The sequence below is a fragment of the Tamandua tetradactyla genome, chromosome 3 (assembly GCF_023851605.1).
Source record: "Tamandua tetradactyla isolate mTamTet1 chromosome 3, mTamTet1.pri, whole genome shotgun sequence".
Taxonomy (NCBI): Eukaryota; Metazoa; Chordata; class Mammalia; order Pilosa; family Myrmecophagidae; genus Tamandua; species Tamandua tetradactyla.
Genome location: NC_135329.1, coordinates 177,092,483 through 177,110,522, shown reverse-complemented (window position 1 = coordinate 177,110,522; position 18,040 = coordinate 177,092,483). Strand labels below are relative to the sequence as shown.

Here is an 18,040-nt window from a genome sequence, read left to right as displayed (position 1 = left end):
ATTTCATAATGCCCCATAGTTTTCTCCAACCAAGGCTAAATTCAAAGTACTAGGAGTATTTAATAACAACCAAGTATATCATTCAGAGTGCTATATACTTACTAATAACTAAGTATATAAGCAAAAGTACTATATACACACATAAACAAAAGTACTATATACATACATGTACATCGAGAGAGAGAGATTACACACACAGAGAAATTTTTTATTAGGTCAAATGATTTCTGTTCACATATGCCGAGATTTATAGCAACATACATATAGAGTGTCTTTCCTTACATCAAAATCATTGAAACTCTAATGCTCTCTTGTACCCAAAATACACAAAGACATCACCTTTCTACTTGCCCAAGGCAGAAAATAAGAAGTGTCATAAAAGGTATACAAATAAGCTTAAAAGATAAAGAGATCCTCATAAGTGAGAAATGTAAAAGATGTTTGAGATGCTATAAGCATATTCACACAGAAACATTCAGTAGCAGTGAAAAAGCTCTTAAAAATAGACTAGCTAACAGCACCTACTGCCAGACAGGGATTCAGATCTTTTGCCTTCCAATTCTGGTGCCCGCTGACTTAGAATTCATCAACTTTCAGGGATAGTTAAAGCCACAGTATACTGACATCAACAAAGGAGGGGAGTAGCAATACAAGAAAATGAACTCAAGACAATTTAAGTGGGGGAGGGGGAACCTTTTGGGGGGTAGAGGAGGAGGGAAGGGAAAAAATATAGAACCAGGGAAATGTAAAGTCACTAAAGTCAGGAAGGGACAGTGCCAAGGAAGGGATGACCAAAACTTTCAAATTCAGTAGAAAAATCAAAGATGACAAAACTGAGAAGTGACTATATTCAGCAAGTCATTTCCTAACTTGAATTAGGAAGTCACTGCTGACCATCAATACACTGGGGGAAAGAAGCTAATGAGTTCAGGATTTGGAAGTCAACAGGTATTCACTACTCTTTCAAGAAGGATGGCAGAGAAGACAGCTGTAAAAGGTAAGCCGAGATCAGTTAGAAGACACACAGGAACACGATCTCTTTTCCTGCGTTGCAGAATACCTAAAGGTGTTTTTCATCCTGAAAGGTAAGCATAGAGACGAAGAAATAAGGATTTACAACTTGCTTCACATAGCATGAGATCTAACTTCTGTTTCAGAAACGAATATAGGCTTTATGACATAAAGAGAGGACTTATTTTAATTTGTATTGTCCCATAACACTTAAAAAAAAAAAAACTGCATGTTGAAGACAACTATATAACTACATAGCTTTTACAGCCTGACTGTGTGATTGTGAAAATCTTGTGTCTGATGCTGCTTTTATCCAGGGTATGGACAAATAAGTAAAAAAAAAAAAAAAGGATAAAAATAAATAAATAATAGGAGCTAAGGGTAAAAACTAGGTAGGCTGAAACACTAATGGTCAATGAGAGGGAGAGGTATGGGATGTATGAGTACTTTTTTTTTCTTTTCTGAAGGGATGCAAATGTTCTAGAAATGATCCTGGTGAAAAATACACAACTATGTGATGATACTGTGAGCCACTGACTGTATGACAGGGCTGGATTGTACGTGTATGGATATTTCTCAATAAAAATATTTTTAAAAAAACATTGCACAAAGAAGTCACTAATAAATGTTTGTTTACTAGTTACTTCATTTCTTCCCCTACTCTTCCGTACTACCCCTATGGGTGCATATTAATAGAAACTGGGTCTAAAACACTTCTTGTTAAACACTTATTGTATTATAGGCAACAAAGAATAAGCAAAAATGTTAAGTACTAATAGTTCTGATTAGGCAATGCATTCTAAATGTTCATGTCATTTATTTACAGGCTTGTTTCTACCCCCATGTATCTATACATAAATTATATGTATTCCCGTAATCCTATAGTTTTAGCTGTTATATCAATCTCACAGATTAAAAATTTAAAAAGAAAAACAGGTTCATTGCATTAAAAATTCAACCAAGGTCTTCTTCATTGTTTCTGGAAATGATTCAAAGAATCATTTAACTAGAAAAGAAAAGCAGTTTGATAATATGAGTCTTAAACATATGTTAAGTACTAGGGAAGACGGTCAAAATTCACGAATTCCCAGATGTCATAGCACCCATATTTATTTTTTCCAGCATGCATCAATCAAATCAGAATACAATACTTCTTAAGTGGATAGAAATGTAATATATACAATGTATCTACTTGGATGGCTCCATGGAATATTAATTTGTAACTAAAAATCAACACAATGCTATCAAGTCTACTTTAGTTTCAGCACTAGCCCATTTATCTATACTTTATCAAAAATACCAATACAAATTTATTAAAAGTAAATGCACTTCTTTCTACTAACAAGTAATTTTTCTTTTTTGCAGAAGGAAAAGGAAAATAAAATAGCAAAAGTAAAAATGCAAACTAAATTAACATATACAGTGAACAAAGCCTTTTTTATTAAAGAAAATAATGCCTTTAAGACTAAGAATAGACAAGAGAAAACAATTAAAAACTTTTTAAAAGAAGGTTTGGGATCTGCTTAAAGTACAAAATAAAAAACATTTGGTCCCAAAGCTGACTGAATAAAAGACCCAGAATAGGTTATAATTAGCACAAAAAAGTAGAAACAGTAAAGTTGTAGAACCTGAGCATTAATAAGAATCTTAGATCCAGTAGTTCTCAAACACTGAGATTTACTTGAGGTGTTCATTTAAAACGTAGATTCCCAAGCTCTGGGTCCAGATATTCAGATTCGGTGGATCTGGACTGGGGCCCAAGAATCTACATTTTGAACATGATCTAGTCCAACCCCATACTTTTACAACTGAGAAAACTTCGTTAAGAGCCTATTTGCTCAGAATGACACAGAATCCAGTTCTCCTTAACTCTTAGGACAGTAGCCCCTCCACTACACACTTAAACTACTTTATAATTGGAGAAACTGGGACAAAGAAAGTATAAGTTACTAATATGTCACCTGAGTCAGTAAACAATACTAGAATACTTCCTGGCTCCAATTCCTTTTTTTATTATTCATTCACTATGTATTTCTTAAACATCTTCTATGTACATAGGAATATGGCAGCTTACAAAACAATTTAACATATAAACCCCGTTCTTTAAAAGTGATTATTAGTCGAGAGGACAAGGCAAATACATAAAACTAATATTTAACACAAGGCAATATATGAGTAGTATCAAAATAAGTGGCATGGTCAGTTATAAAATTAAGTGAATTACATTGCTTCACTCTGCAGCTTTTATAGTTAGAATTTATCAGAGATTAACAGTCAATGTTTTCTCTTTCACTGTTAAAAAAGTTGGCCTTCAATAAAAGAAAGATGGTGTCCTTGTATGGTATAGGCAGCTCTCTCCCCTCATTTCATACATAAAGAAATACCAATACCACTACCACCACAAATCACCCACAGACCAAGACAGTTCATGTGATTTTTATGCAATGGTCTAATCACGAGTTTGGTACCATTTAAATGCTAAGAGTTCCCCTCTCCTGGACCATCTTTCCTTATCATGTGGTAAACTGCAGGAACACTTCTTTATTCCCCTGCAATAGTATTATATATGCATCTTTTGCATATATAATTGTTATGGCCTCGTTACCAGCAAAATATACTACACTACTCCTATTCTCTGGACTTAACCATATTATTTGCTTTGGCCAATGGGATGTTAGAGAAGCAGAGTCTTTAAATGTGCTTGCTGGTGGGGCTGGGCTTGCCCTCTTGCATATTTCTACCACTGTCACAATACAAGCTTCTCCCAAATAGATGCTTGCCCTCCCTCCAGCCTTGGTCCAAGAATGAAACACATGGAGCTAGTAGTCCAAGTCAAATCCCAGACGATAAGCAAGGAATAAATGCTTATTGTTGTATGCCACTAAAGTTTTGTGGTTGTCAATTATTATGCATCAAAAACTGAATCACATCTTTATATATATATACACACATAGCAATAGTTCTCAAATAGTCTGAGTGAGAACTTTTGGGTTATAAGTTTAAAAAAAAAAAAGGTCCCAGAGAGATCCCTTCAGTACCTCAAGACTGTAGGGCTCAAAAATCTGCATTCACTTGTTTTATCAAGTGAAACAGTTGAAGTACTTGCACTTTGAAAAAAACTAAAATACAGATAACTACACTTCCATTTCTTCAACAATATTCACTAACTGTCCCAGGAATACTAACTAGAGGTATCTCATTTTAGACAATATTTGGGTCCTAAAAAGATAAATGTAAAACTGCAATCTAGTCAACTGAATTATTTCATATGTATTACGGAAACTGATCCTCAATAATACCTGTATTAGGTCCTTTTGTTCAAATTAAGAGTTCATTTATAAACCAAATGAGCACATCTTATTTTCAGAAATTATTTTTCTTTGCATACCAACTGCTCTTAGAATTAAGGAGTTTAAGAACTAGGTAGAGCTGGTGGGAAAGAAGGATTCGAAAGAGAGGATTTATCTACGCCCCCCCAAAAGGATGTAATGTCAGCCAGTCTTTCAGTATTTTTTCCTGTTCAGCTGTACTACTGCACCTGTCTGGTTACCACACAGGTCCTCTCTAGTCACTCCGTAATTCATAATGCTACACTAGCCACCCAATATCAGACAAAGCAAAATTTACACATTCAAAACTATAACCTTCACATACTCAGTCCTGTAGCAAGATCCTACCAAGTACCCTTGCTTCTTTTGGAAGGCTGATAAAGTAATGAAAGTGCTCCTTTATCTCATATTCCCAATTAGAATGAAGATTTGTCGTTTTTGTTGCTGTTATCAATAACATGATAGTTAAGGATATGGGCTCTAGAAACTTATAATCCTGGCTCCACAATCTACTGTGTGGTGAGTTATTTAAACTCTCTGTATCATACTCTCCCTTTCTGTAAAAGGACATTAGTAATAACCTAGAGTATAGAATTATCATGAGAATCAAATGAGAAAATAGATGTAAAGCTATTAAACAGCTGCTAGTATTTAGCAAATACTCAATAAATATTAGCTGTTTTATAATCATTATAGCTCTGAAATTCAGCTTCACAGATTTTGGCTTATAACGCTATGTAATATTAAAGAAAAAAAAGACTAAAACCACTTTTAAGCAGTGCTTCTTTTAAACTAACCCTTTAAGGGACACAATCTTAAGAATATTTAGCAAATAGAAATTAAGTTTATTTTTAAATTGTTTTCCTCTTACTTTTATCAGGTCTGATCAGAAAATAAGCATGGCACTATAAATGAGAAACTGCATTCAAATGGTCAAGAATAACAAAGAACACTGAAAAGTCTAGTGTGAGGTTTCTGCTCACAGAATGAATGCTTAAGCATAAGGCCTTTGACTCTTCATATTTTACAAGAGCCACATGGCTTAAGGCTAGAAAATTGAAATAGCTAACACAAAATATAAAGAAACTTTGAAAACAATCGCTTATTTTTACCCCAAAAAGAATTAAGTTCACAAAATAGAAGTTTCAAAATACACTCAATTCATAAATTCAAATTATCTTAACACCAGTGCATAAATTTTCATAAAGACAGTAGACACCAATCAACAACAGCAAAAGCAAAAAGTGAAACTTCAATTTCAGTATTTTTCCAGGGCAGATTTTTAAGATGGAAATAACTCCTGTGTCTAACACAACAATGAGAAATTTAATGACTGTGAAAATTACACACTTACAAAAGTAAAAGAATAATTAGAAAACTGTCATGTTGCTCATGACTCGTTTATAAATGCATAATCTATTTGGCCATCCTGAACCAAATCTGAAAATTATATGTAACTATTTACTATAGAAAATCTCTAAAAGCAGACCACAAAAAAACTGCTTGAGAAGTAACTGCAATCGGAACATTTTTTCTAAGGTGTCTGAGAACTAAAAAGAAAATATCCGAGGGAAAGAATGACTACCATATCCCTTTAAGCTCAGTAAAAGGTCAAAGAACTTTCAGGGCTCAAATATCTTGTAAGTCTGATGTCAGGTCAAAGTTGTCTCAATGACAGGAAAGCCAAGAGATGCCAGATGACTACTAGAAAAGTTACTGAAAACACTTCCGTGCTCAATAATTCCAAAAGCATATAAAGTATAAGGATCCAAAATAACATGATGGAGATATCGTTAAAAAAATACTCTGTTGTAAAATAATACTAAAGCTAATAATAATTAACAGTATTATAAATGTAGTAAGAATCTCACAGTTCTGGCTTCCACGACATTTATTCTATTCATTGTATAAGATTTTTGAATAATGAAAGAAACACGGATTTCCGAAGAGTGCTCTAAATCTAAAAATAAGGTTCGTGTATGTTTATAGTTGCTCTTTTTCCTATAAGCCAAATTCGCTTCTTCGTATTAAAAAAAAAAAATTATAGCTCTGTTTCTAAAGATCTCATAATAGACACTGTTCACTGGTGATTAAAATATTATTTTTAATCCTTGCATTACCTCACAGCTAAAAATGTCAAGATACCACACCCAACATGTCTTTTCTTCCTCAGTAGGGGGTGAGAATTTGGGAGGGGGATAGGAAACCATACAAAAACCCTGCAGGTTTTTCCCTGGAAGGCACGGGAGAGGCGCGCGGGCACACGGGCGCAGGCCTCGGCCTCTGCGGTACCCTCCCTCGTCTACCGCAGGGGAAGTGGCCGGGAAGCGCCATCGGGGCTACTCACCGGCCGCAGTGCTGACCAGCAGGACAGCCCATAGCAGCGAGGACACTCGCCAGCGCCGCTGCAGAGAGGAAGGCATCCCTGAGCCAGCCAAGAAGCAGGAAGGCAAAGAAAAAGAAATATGGAAAGTAAATACGGGCGGAGAAATACTGCCAGGAAGCTCGTCTTCTCTCTCGGCTGCTTTATCCTGCCCGCGTTACAAAGCAGTTTGAAAGGACAAATGGCAGATGAGAAGACCCAGCAGCAGAGCTTTCATTCCGCTGTAGAAATCCCCTACATTTCTCTCCTTCGCGGCTGGCGGGGGTTCATTCGCCTAGGACGGGGTGCTTCGGCCTCCCAAACTGAAGGCATGTCCGTGAGAAGCAGGGAACCGAGAAGAAATCCCTGCAGTTATTTCCCTCGCAGTTTCACGATATCAAAAAAATATCCAGGTCTGGGAGAAAACATATCCAGGGAGCAGAGGGGCGGAGGTCGAGGATTGGATGGGGGGTGGGGAGGGGGGAGGAGGGCGAGATCAGAGCCAGTCCCCCACCGCCGGGAAGGGCGAAGCCCCGTGGGCAGCGGCGGCGCCCGGCGGCCCGAGTCGCATCGCCCGGGGCTCCGGGAGCGCAGGATTCCTTTTTTTAAGTTTCGCTTCGGTGCTCCCTTCACTCCGATTTCACCAGCTACAAACCCTCTTCCTCGACTAGATCGAAAAAGGTGACTGCCTCCATGGGCAAACTCGCAGCTCTCACGCCTTCGCGGAACAATCCTGCGAGGGTCCGACAGGGCAGCTCCGGAGGGCTGAGGGGCGGTGGGGAGCGGGGGAGGGGAGGGGTCGGCAGGGAGGCTGCTGGTGCAAGGGGGTGCCGGGGAGGCTGCCCTTTCTTTTTTGCCTTTCCCGGTGCACTCTTCTCTTATCCTCTCTGATTTTTATTCCTGCAGTTAGATTCTGAGGTAAATTCCACCGTGAAAGCCTTATCTTCCTCCCTCTCTGGCTCCGGTGAGCGAATCACAAGCCCTCGAGGAGGAGGAGGAAGCCGCCGCTGCCGCCGTAGCCTCCGCCGCCTAGTTCTCCCGCAACACTGGGCTCCGGGCGGAGCTCGAGCGTCTCGGGCCGAGGGCGGGGACGGCGGGAGGGCGGATGTTGGTAGCCGGGAAGGGGGTTAGGCAGCGAGGGTCAAGACACCCAGCGCCCCTCCGGGAAGCACTTCCAGTGGCTCCGCGCAGACCAGACACAAAGGGGGGGAGTCGCCGCAGCTGCCAGTCTGCGGCGCTCTCGGTCACCGGAGTCGCCCCGCCTCCGCCTCCGCGTCCGCCTCCTCCTCCTCAGTCTCCGGCTCTTCCCGGCCCAGTCTGTCTCCGGCCTGTGGTGCAGCGCGGGCGGCGGCGGCGGCGCGACCAGACCCTCACTGCGCCCGCGCGCCCGCAGCCCCGCCCGGCCCCGCCCCTCGCTCCCGGCCCGCCCAGGCAGCGCTCGGCGGCCCTCGCGCGGCGGGTCTCGGCCCCTGAGCTGCCTAGAGCCGGGGGTGGGGCCGGCAGCCCGTGGTGGGCAGCAACGCCTTTTCCTTTCGACACACGCACACCTTCCTTACGTGAATGGCTTGGCGTTTGTGTGTGTACTTGGGATGGCGGCCACATCTTTTGTCCAGCTTTCTCTTAAGTCTTCTAAGCTCCGTGATTTAGTTCCAGACTGAGACGTCGCCGTCTCCTCCGTGTCTCCTGGAGAAAAGCCTCGAGGAGCCGAGCCGCTCCATTGTTTCCCCGGGCCGGAGCCTTCCTCTCCGTAGCCCAAAGAATCCAGACAGGCCTGCCTTTCCCCGAACCGGAGACCTTAGTCTGTTCGGTCTTCCCTCACTGACTCAAGCAAAAGCCAGAATTAGAAAGACCACCCCTAAGTTGGTGTGGGTTTTTTTTTTTTTTGCTCTCATTGGCGTACAGCATTCCTCAAGCACCTTTCCCTTCGCCATTCTTAGCTGACAGGAATATTGAACATTTGGAAGGATGTGAAGCCAGAAAGAAAGCGCTCTCTTTTAAAAATCCATAAGCCGTCTTGCTGTACGTGCTTGCCTGCAGTGCGGTTTACACTTCGAGGGTGGGCCTTTATTCACAAAGCTGGGGGCGGGGAGCTTTTCAGGGCTGCTGAGAAGAAAAGCCGTGGAGAGTTGCTACCAGGGTAGAGGCTGGGGACGAGTGTTGGCACCCAAGGAAATGGGAAGGTGCGGTTGGTACCGTAGCTTCCCTGGATCCGGAAACGATCTGTTTAGTCTGTTTTTTAAGATTTGTAAATCTCGTTTGTACCCAAGCGACGAAGATGAGAGTAGGGGGTCGCTCTTCGCCGCCCTGCACCCCTTCACCCCTGATCAAGTCGATTTGGGTAGGATATTGCTAGGGCAGAGGGAAGAAGGTGACGTGCGTGTCGCCATGATCGGAAGTCTGGTTTTACTACTGAGCTTCGAGGTGGAAATTTTGCGGGGTCGGGGTGGGGGTACGGGAATGGTAGAGGTGAAGTTTACCCTTCCCCTCCCCCGCTAAGCAAAGGGTAATGCTGAAGGCTGGTTTTGCTGGTCTTTCATTGTGGCTAAGGGCAGTTGCTAAGATACATGCAGAGATACACTCCTAGAGATACTCTTTGCTTTTGCTTATTCAAGCCGCTTTTATCTTTTTATCCAACGTTGATGTAAACAAATCTCGACAGTCCTTAAACTGGTTGTTGTTATCAAACTAAGTATCTTTTTTATTTATGGATTCTGGTAATACCAGCCCAAGATTCTCAGACTCTTTTTAGTTGAAATATTTTTGTACTGTTTACCCTCCAGGCAGAAAGAAATGTTTCTATATAGTAAAGTCCCTTAAGTGAAGAGGGGAAAGGAGCATATGCTTTGATTCTGTAATTTTGTTTTGCCCGAAACGCCTAAAATAAGAAAATGGTATTGTTTTACCTTTTGTCTTTTAAGAAATGAGACAAACATCCAGAGAAATAGGGTTTCGGTATGTTTGGGGATACAGAAAGTTTATTAGTAATATATAGGTTTTCTTCCTCAACTTGGGATTATGTATTTGATTATTCAACTTTTATTTGCATAAATTTTTTTCTAAGAAACATTTAGCACCCTTGTACATATGTGATAAATTACACGGAAAAGAGAAAGGAGTTTCTATTTGCCACTTTGTTGGTAGGAATACTTAGTAGACAACCTGATAGACCACCCTCTTCCTTTTCCTGTTGTTCCTCTCCAGTTGGGACATGACTGTCCACTCACAGTGAGAAAGAACATAAGAAAAGAACTAAAACTATGCACTGGGCCTGTTCACCAAGACAAGACAGGCAATAGAGTCAAGCTCTTTGAGAACAAAGGATTGGCTGGCAGGTGAGGTTTAACATCTGTACCTGTCAGGATGGGCTAGGTTATAGAAACATTCCCCAAATCTGAGTAATTTATTGCAACATTAATTTATTTCTCACACACCCTACATGTTAGGCACAAGTCATCAGGGGGTCTATCACAAGTCTGGTTCACCAGGAAGTAGACCCTGAAACTCTGTGATCAGGAGATATATTGGATAGTGCTCTCAATACAACCTTTGTGGGGACTGAGGGAAGCAGGATTGAATAGAGAGAGAGGTTGAACTGTTACACAGTTGCAAAAGAGCTTTACATTATCCTGTAGGGAGCCCTTTAGCTGGGGTGGCCCTTCAGCATTGTCCTAAATTGAGGCTGGGGCCAGGTCTTTATACCCCCACATCAACCAGTGATTGCTTATGGGCTGCACCTGGGGAAGGGAGAGGCCCTTGTGTGAGAGGGCTCTCTTCAGCCCAAAGCAACTCCCAGAGAGGGAACCAGCTGAGAGCTGTCAGTCACCATTTGCAGCAATTAGGAGCAAGTGTTACTTCAGTTCTAAAAGGTAGATCTGGGAAGTTCATCACAGCATCCATTAAATGGGCTTTGTTCATTGCAGTCACCAAGAGCCCCAGACTGGTAGAGGCTTCACTGAGACCCAGGCTTTCAAGATTGCCACAGTAGAGATCATGAAATTCAATTACTAGTGTGGCAGTGTTTTGCTCTATTAAAATGCTTCTACCCAGAAGCAACACGCTTCAATAAATGTGAATTTCATTCACATTTTATTGACCACTGAAATCACAAGGCCAAACCTAACTTCAAAAGAGAAGTGAAGTGTAATCCTACTGTGTTACTAGAATATCTGTGAACAGCCCTAATGACTACCATGGTGTCCAAGGATAAATATTTTCCAAAGCCTAACACATAAGAGTGTTTTCTAACTTATGGGAGAAATTCTGGGGTAAGGAACCTTGGTGGAAGAGGAAGCAGCAGAGATATCCAGGTGGGCAAACCAATAGCATCTGGGAGACTGATAGACCTTAACTATTTATTAGGACCCTTCATGGAATGATCTTTTCTCTGAGGTGGAGGATTTACAAAAGCAAATCAAAACCCTGATCTTAAGAAGGCAGATTATTAGAACAAGAATTAGAATAAGGAATAAGGCAAAATCTCTGTTACATGCATGAGAACACATAGGAGTTACCTGGGCTTGGATACTTCCAAGACCAAACTTTTAAATCATAAAGATGTGGTGTCAAAGAAAAAATAGAAGAAAAACTCTTAACTCTAGCAAAAAAAACACAGGAGACCAAATGTTAGCACTGGGCATACCCTTCAGGGAAGGCTACCTGAAGCTGCTTGGAAATTTTAGGATTTAATCCTTAGGATTAAACTGAGAAATGGGACATGGAAGAGTCTCCTTTTAGAAGACCAAGGTGTAGATACAGGAAGAAGGGGAAAAACTCTCAGTTGTGAAATACAAGGAAAATGAGATTGGAGATTGACAGTCCTGACATCCTCTGGACCGAAAAGCAACCTAAGTCTCTCTCTTTTGAAAACATGTAAAGGAGAAAACAAATTGCTTTTCTTTGGGTACTTAGACCTCTTGTCCCCTTTGTTTCCTTCCTTTTTTTGTCTAAAATTTTGAAATTGTAATTATCCTAGCTTCTGTGGTTACCCTTCCCTTCAAGAGCAAAATTAAATAATCTAAGTGGCTGAGTCCTGAGTGACTGACTACAGGAGGACCTAGCTCCTCCCCAAGCATTTGAAGGATCCCAGAGGAGGATTTATATTTTTCCCAAATGTACCTGATTTGCTCTGAACGTCTTTACTGACATCTCATAAGAGCTTTTCCTTGCCAGTGCCAGAGTAGATACAAGCATCCTCCATTTATTCTTTAAGATACTCTGTATGTGATTAAAAATTTTACTGAGACTTAGAGTTAAAAAAAAAAAAATTATAACATGGTAAGGGAAATCTTAAAACAGAATATTAGACATACTGGTCTTGAAGTCCTTGAGCTACACATATGCCTGCCCAGTGAAATCGCACACACAGATACACACAGTCTTTGAAAGCCTCCATTTTCTGGCTAACTCTCTGCTAGGGGCTACTCTCAGCTATCAGAGACCCCTGCAGTTCCTTGCCACATTTCTCTGTCCCTAGACATCCCTATAACATGATAACTTAGATCTTCAAAACCAGCAAGGAGAGTCTCTCTCACTCCAGTCTTCTAAAAACAGAGTCTTATATAACATAATATAATCATGGGATTAATATTCAGTTGCCTTTGCCATAATCTGTTGGTTAGAAGCAAGTCATAGGCTCCACCCACTCTCAAGGGGAAAGGATACAAGGATATGGATCATGTGTGTCATTGGGTGTGCCCATAACTTACCTCTTAGCACTGAGAGACAATATGAGAAGAACAGCTATTCTACCTTAGAAGGACCCATCAGGGAAGGCCTGTCTAGAGAAGTGTCACTTAACCTGAAATTTGGATGATTAGAAAGAACCAATGGTTAGGCAGAAACCTGATGTAAAAGCCCTCTTGTCTCAAGAAACAGGCAACAGCCCTGAGGTAGTTAGATCAAGCTTAGTATGCCTGAGGAGTGAAAAGAGGCCTGTTTATTGGAGCACAAGAGATTAAGTTAGAGAGGTAGACGTGCAAATTACACATGGCTAGTAGGCCATAGTAAGGGTGTGGGTCATGCGCCTGTTTGCTCTCAAGTGCATTCCCTCCCTTTCCTTCTTCTCTGTTTAGGGGTTGAACCCTGCAAAACTGAATTTCCAAGACTCCCTTGCCTGATGACTTTCAGTTAGGTTCAGCCAATGGGAGGTACCTGATTGAGTTCAATCTCCTTAGAATGACACAAGGCCCAACATCATTTGGTCCCTCGCTCCCGCTCTTTCATTCCTTCATTTAACAAATTTCACTGAATACCAACTGTGCTCCAGGTTCTATACAAGGCTAGTATGGATACAATGAGCAAACAATCAGTATCTCTGCTTTCACAGAGCTCCATAATCCCAAAGAATTTACATTCTTCAAACACACTTGCGTTTGTACCTTTTCACTTGCTGTTTTGCCTGCCAGGAATGTCCTTTCCCCCTCTGACTGGTGAATTCCTGTTTATCATTCACATCCAGCTCAAACAGTATTACGTCTAAGATGGTTCCTCTCACTCCAAACCCCAAATATAATTAATTATTCCCTCTTTTACATTACTCTGTACTTTTTATAAGCTTCTAATGTTGCACTTGTCACACTGTATTTTGATTACTTGCTTTCATTTTCTCCTTTACTAGATTGTGAGCTACTTAAGAAGGGTAATGTCTTATTCATTCTTCTATCTCCCGCAATAGGCACATTAGCCAGCACCTAATACTCAATAAGAAAAATATATATTGAAATGAATTGAATTGAAATTATTTAGAATTGCCTTAGGTCCTATGTCATGCCTTAGGGTGAATAGGGATGGTATTTTAATTTTGAAGTTCCTAGGTTCTGTGAAGCTTCCATTTAACCTAGGAATGGAGTAGTTAAGATAAAACTGATCTTTATTCATGACCATAGTCCCTTTGCCTCTGGGTACATCCTTTTTTCAAATTAGGATCACTATTGATTTAAGACTTATATTATTAGTTAGACCGTATTAGTTGTCTGGACCTAAGTTTTAAAAAGCAGGAGTAAACATTTACTAATTTAGAATGTCAGGGAAAAGGACATCTGAGTAATGAATCAATGAGGACTGACCTATAGAATATACAAATACTTGATTTATGGAAACACATCGTGTCAAAGTAATAATGAGTTAAATACAATAATGGATCTATAAAAGCATATGAAATATTGGTCCACTTAACAGAAAAATGCTTCTTGGGATTTTATTCACGTTTTTTAATTGATTTGCTTAGAAAAATTTTTCATATAGAATACATGTATAAATTCCAGCTCAAAACCCCTGAAAATATTTGTTCATATTTTATATTTTTCATGATTAGAGTATGAAATTATTAGCTTTAAGATTTATGTTTTTACAGGATAGATAAGTTCAGAGGTAAACTGTGGGAAGAAGAAGGATGAAGAGTCTGGACAATAGGTAGTTCTCCTGTAAGCCAATTTAATGTGTGGCAGAGACATTGTTACTCCATAAACTTATCATTTGTTCCCTAGTATTTCCCAGCTCCTTTGTGGTTAGTTCTGACCAGTGAGCTGTAATGGAAATGATGTGTTTTACTTTCACACCAAAGTACAGAAGAGCCAGTATTACACTCCAGATATAGAGCCAGTAAAGCACAGAAGTTGTTAATCACAGAAGAGCCAGTATTACATTCCAACTCTCCCCACAACAACAACCAAGAAAGCCAAGTGCTCCAGAAAGTAAAGCTATGAGATGGCACAGCCTCCATTTAGCATGGGTCCCTGATAACTGAGGAAAGCCTCTCTCATTGATCCATATTGCACATTATCCTGAGTGAAAAGTAAACTTTTATATTAAAGAAAGATTATACAGTTTTTGTTAGTGAGAGTAATCTAGCCTATGTAGACTAATATATTTTATGTTGCATTTAATGGATAAATATCCAAATGACAAGACTAAAGAAATGTAACATCGGTGTAAGATTATCATTATGTCAGTCCATTTTTACAAATCTGGGCCATTACTCGCAAATGGAAATTATGAAAGGGAATAGCAAAGTATTTTTTTAATTACCAGCTCTGTGGAACAAATTGAACTATAGACATCTCATTAAATAATACAAAGACTCTATAAAGATCAATATAAGGGGGTGGGCCATGGTGGCTCAGCAGGTAAGAATGCTTGCCTGCCAAGCCCAAGGACCTGGGTTCGATTTCCGGTGCCTGCCCATGTAAAAAAAAAAAAAAATCAGTATAAGGGTCTACAACATCTGGCCTCAGTAACAGCTATCAAGGATATACCAGACACACAACAAATCACAAAAGCTGAGCATTAGAAGAACATTATCTGAAACTATAGTAGCTAAAAAGCCAAAATGGGAAATGGAAGAATTCAAATATGGAATTTTGAATAGTTTTGCAGCGTTAGGATTTGGTTATTCACATATTAAGAGAACCATATCAAGTTGCTGCAAAAATTCAAGTGTTTTTTTAAACCAAAGCAGAATGGCAAAATTCAGCATCTGTAGTACATGTCTTTGTCAGTAAATCAGGTAGTCAGGTGTGGAGGGGGAAAAATGCAAAACCACTGTGATAGCTAGGTTCTGGTGTCAACTTGGCAAGTGATGATGACCAGTTGTCTGGTCTGGCAAGCACTGGCCTGACCGTTGCTGCAACGATATAACCTGGCTGGTTGATAAACTGGAAGGCTGGTCTATTTTTTCTTTTTATTTTTTTCTATTTCAGTTAATTATTTTTTATTCAGTTAATTACATCTGCGGCTGATTACATCTGTGATCAACTAAGGAGGGTCTTCCACAAGGAGCTAATCCAGTCAGTTGAAGATTTTTAAGGAAGAAGATAGACTATTTCACTGCTTCTTCAGCCAATGAGCCTCTCCTGTGGTTTTCGTCCAGACCCTTCATCAGAGCTGTCAGCTTCACAACCTGCCCTGCAGATTTTGAACTTTTTCATTCCCATGGTTGCATGAGACACCTTGATAAATTTCATATTTACAGATACCTCCTGTTGGTTCTGTTTCTCTAGAAAACTCTAGTACAACCAGGAATCTAAAGTTTGAAGAACAGCCCTACACTCTAGGCCTCTTTCAGTTTTCTAGGCCTCAATTCCTCATGTGTAAAATAAGAAGTTTGGATTAGATGTCTCTAAGTTTACTGTCGGCTTAAATACCTATTATTTATTCACCTAAACAACTTCTCTATATCAAGAAACTCTTATATAATGTAGGTTTTCATCTTTACCCTGAAGGATACAAGTTGAAAACAGAAATACTTGAAAAAAAGACTTTCTACTGTAAATTCCTTTATATTGGGATAAGAGTAATGATTCTTTGTTTTAAATTATCTCATTTAACAGTTGGGACTATTCAGATTGTTTTAAGTTCTAAATCACACAATTTTATAGAAAAGAAATAATTGTATTTTACATTATTCTTCTTTATTGTCATAATTCCCACTGTTCATAACCAGAATATAGATGCAAGAGATTTTCCATTTTGATGAAGCTTCCAATATGAGACCAGCTTATAGAAGTTGATTTTCTGACTCCCAAAAGGTCTGAGTCATACCTTATAACTAATAATACAAGTTATTAATCAATCAGCATTTATTGAATTCCTTCCAGATATGGAACATTTTACAAATGCTATATCTTTATTAATTCTAAAAAGCTTTGTAATTCAATATGATGAGCATTACATAGTCATCTAATCAGTTTATTACAGAAATGACAAAAAGCCTAAGGTATTTTCTTCTAATTATCTCATGTATAATTATTCAATGAGCAAAATTTATTTTCCAAAAAAGATTTATAATGTCAAAGACAGTGACTAAATCATGAACTACTACATACCCAGAAAATGTTCAATAAGTAGTCACTGAAGTGAAAAGCCAGCCAACTGAGGACACAAAACAAGGCAAGCATTTGATCCTGGGTACGCTTATTTGTATCTTGAGGATTAGAAAAAAATTCATTATGATTTCTACACTGCATTCTAGTCAAAGTGCTTGATACTTTTTCAATACTTTTTCCAATTATTAAGCACGTCTACATTTTTCTCACTTAGATGCTGAGGCCATTGCATAGCATTTGAGATACACTGAAGTTAGAAAACAAGACAGTCTTTTGGCCTTGTATTCTAGTTTTTCTGGCTTTTGATAAATATTTATCTGGCCCTTCATAATGACCTCCAAATAACTGCACTGAACCATCTGCTTGCAGAAATTACACAAATTTCAAGAGCAGCTGGAGCTACTGTAATACTCATCTCACAACCTTCACCCTGTGTAAGATAAGTACTTATTCTTTTTAAAAGCCCATGAAACACAAAAATATCCACATCAAAATTTACTCTCTTCTTTCTTAACCTAGAATTTCCCTAGTTAAAATTTATTCAATATTTAGAACTAAAATTTTTTTTTAATTTTCCAAACACAAAATTAATCATGATTTAAAATTTGAAAGTTTTTTACTTGAATATATTCTTTTTCCCATAAAACAAAACATCAATTTAAAAATTTCTTTAGCTGTAAGTATAAAAATTATATAACAAATTTAGGTTAAAACCTTTGTCTAAATTTTGTCCCAAAATATCCAAGAAAGCAAGAAGAACTCCCCACTCTTTTTTTAGTTATTTTTATTGTGTTATCTATATACAATATAAAATTTCTCATTTTAATAACTTTTAAGTATAAAGTGATTACATTCACAACATTATGCTACCATGACACTATCTCCTCCCACTCTTTTTTTAAGGAGCAAAATCCAAGCATTAGTTATAAAGATAATGATTTTAAAAAGGCTGGTAGAAGAAAATCCCTGTAATTGTGGAACTGTAACCCATACCATTCTTTGAAATTTGCTCTCTAACTACTTGTTAAACTGTACTTTGAAATTTATCACTTTTTTTGTATATATGTTATATTTCACAATAAAAAATATTTAAAAAAGAAGAAGAAGGCTGGTCATGAGCTGTTCATCTCAGGACGTGTCGCTATTTCATCCAGTATGAGGCTTACAGTATCTCTGGCATGTTTAATGCCATCTACTCTCTCTTTGGGAGGTTATTTTCTAGTATATAATTCTGATATTAATCCATTTTTTTAGTGTACATCTGCTACCATACAGAAATGGACTCTATGCATGTATTCTTCTTAAAGCACAGAAGAAAAATGAAACTACCAGATTTGTGGGGTTTTTTCTCCCTCTTTCAAATATTACAGAATAATCTTTCCAAATACCAAAAATGAATTCACTTTAGGAAAATGCACCAAATACAAACCATTACTAGAATGGTTTCACAGCTAAGGATTACTCATATACATTTTGCTTGCCAAGTTTTTACATAGAACATCTGTAAGAAATCTTAT

The 18,040-nt window shown here is 38.9% G+C and overlaps 1 protein-coding gene across 2 annotated transcripts in view; it reads right to left on the bottom strand.

The window, feature by feature from the left end:
* Nucleotides 1-8,046, bottom strand: part of BMPR2 (bone morphogenetic protein receptor type 2) — a 250,850-nt gene extending 242,804 nt beyond the window's left edge. The window contains exon 1 of one of the 2 annotated variants that reach the window (XM_077154739.1): nt 6,688-8,046. In XM_077154739.1, the coding sequence (XP_077010854.1) occupies nt 6,688-6,763 (76 nt within the window). In that variant the 5' untranslated portion in view covers nt 6,764-8,046. The remainder of the gene's footprint in view (nt 1-6,687) is intronic. The other variant, XM_077154737.1, reaches the window with a different exon arrangement.
* Between the last annotated feature and the right edge of the window lie 9,994 nt (nt 8,047-18,040).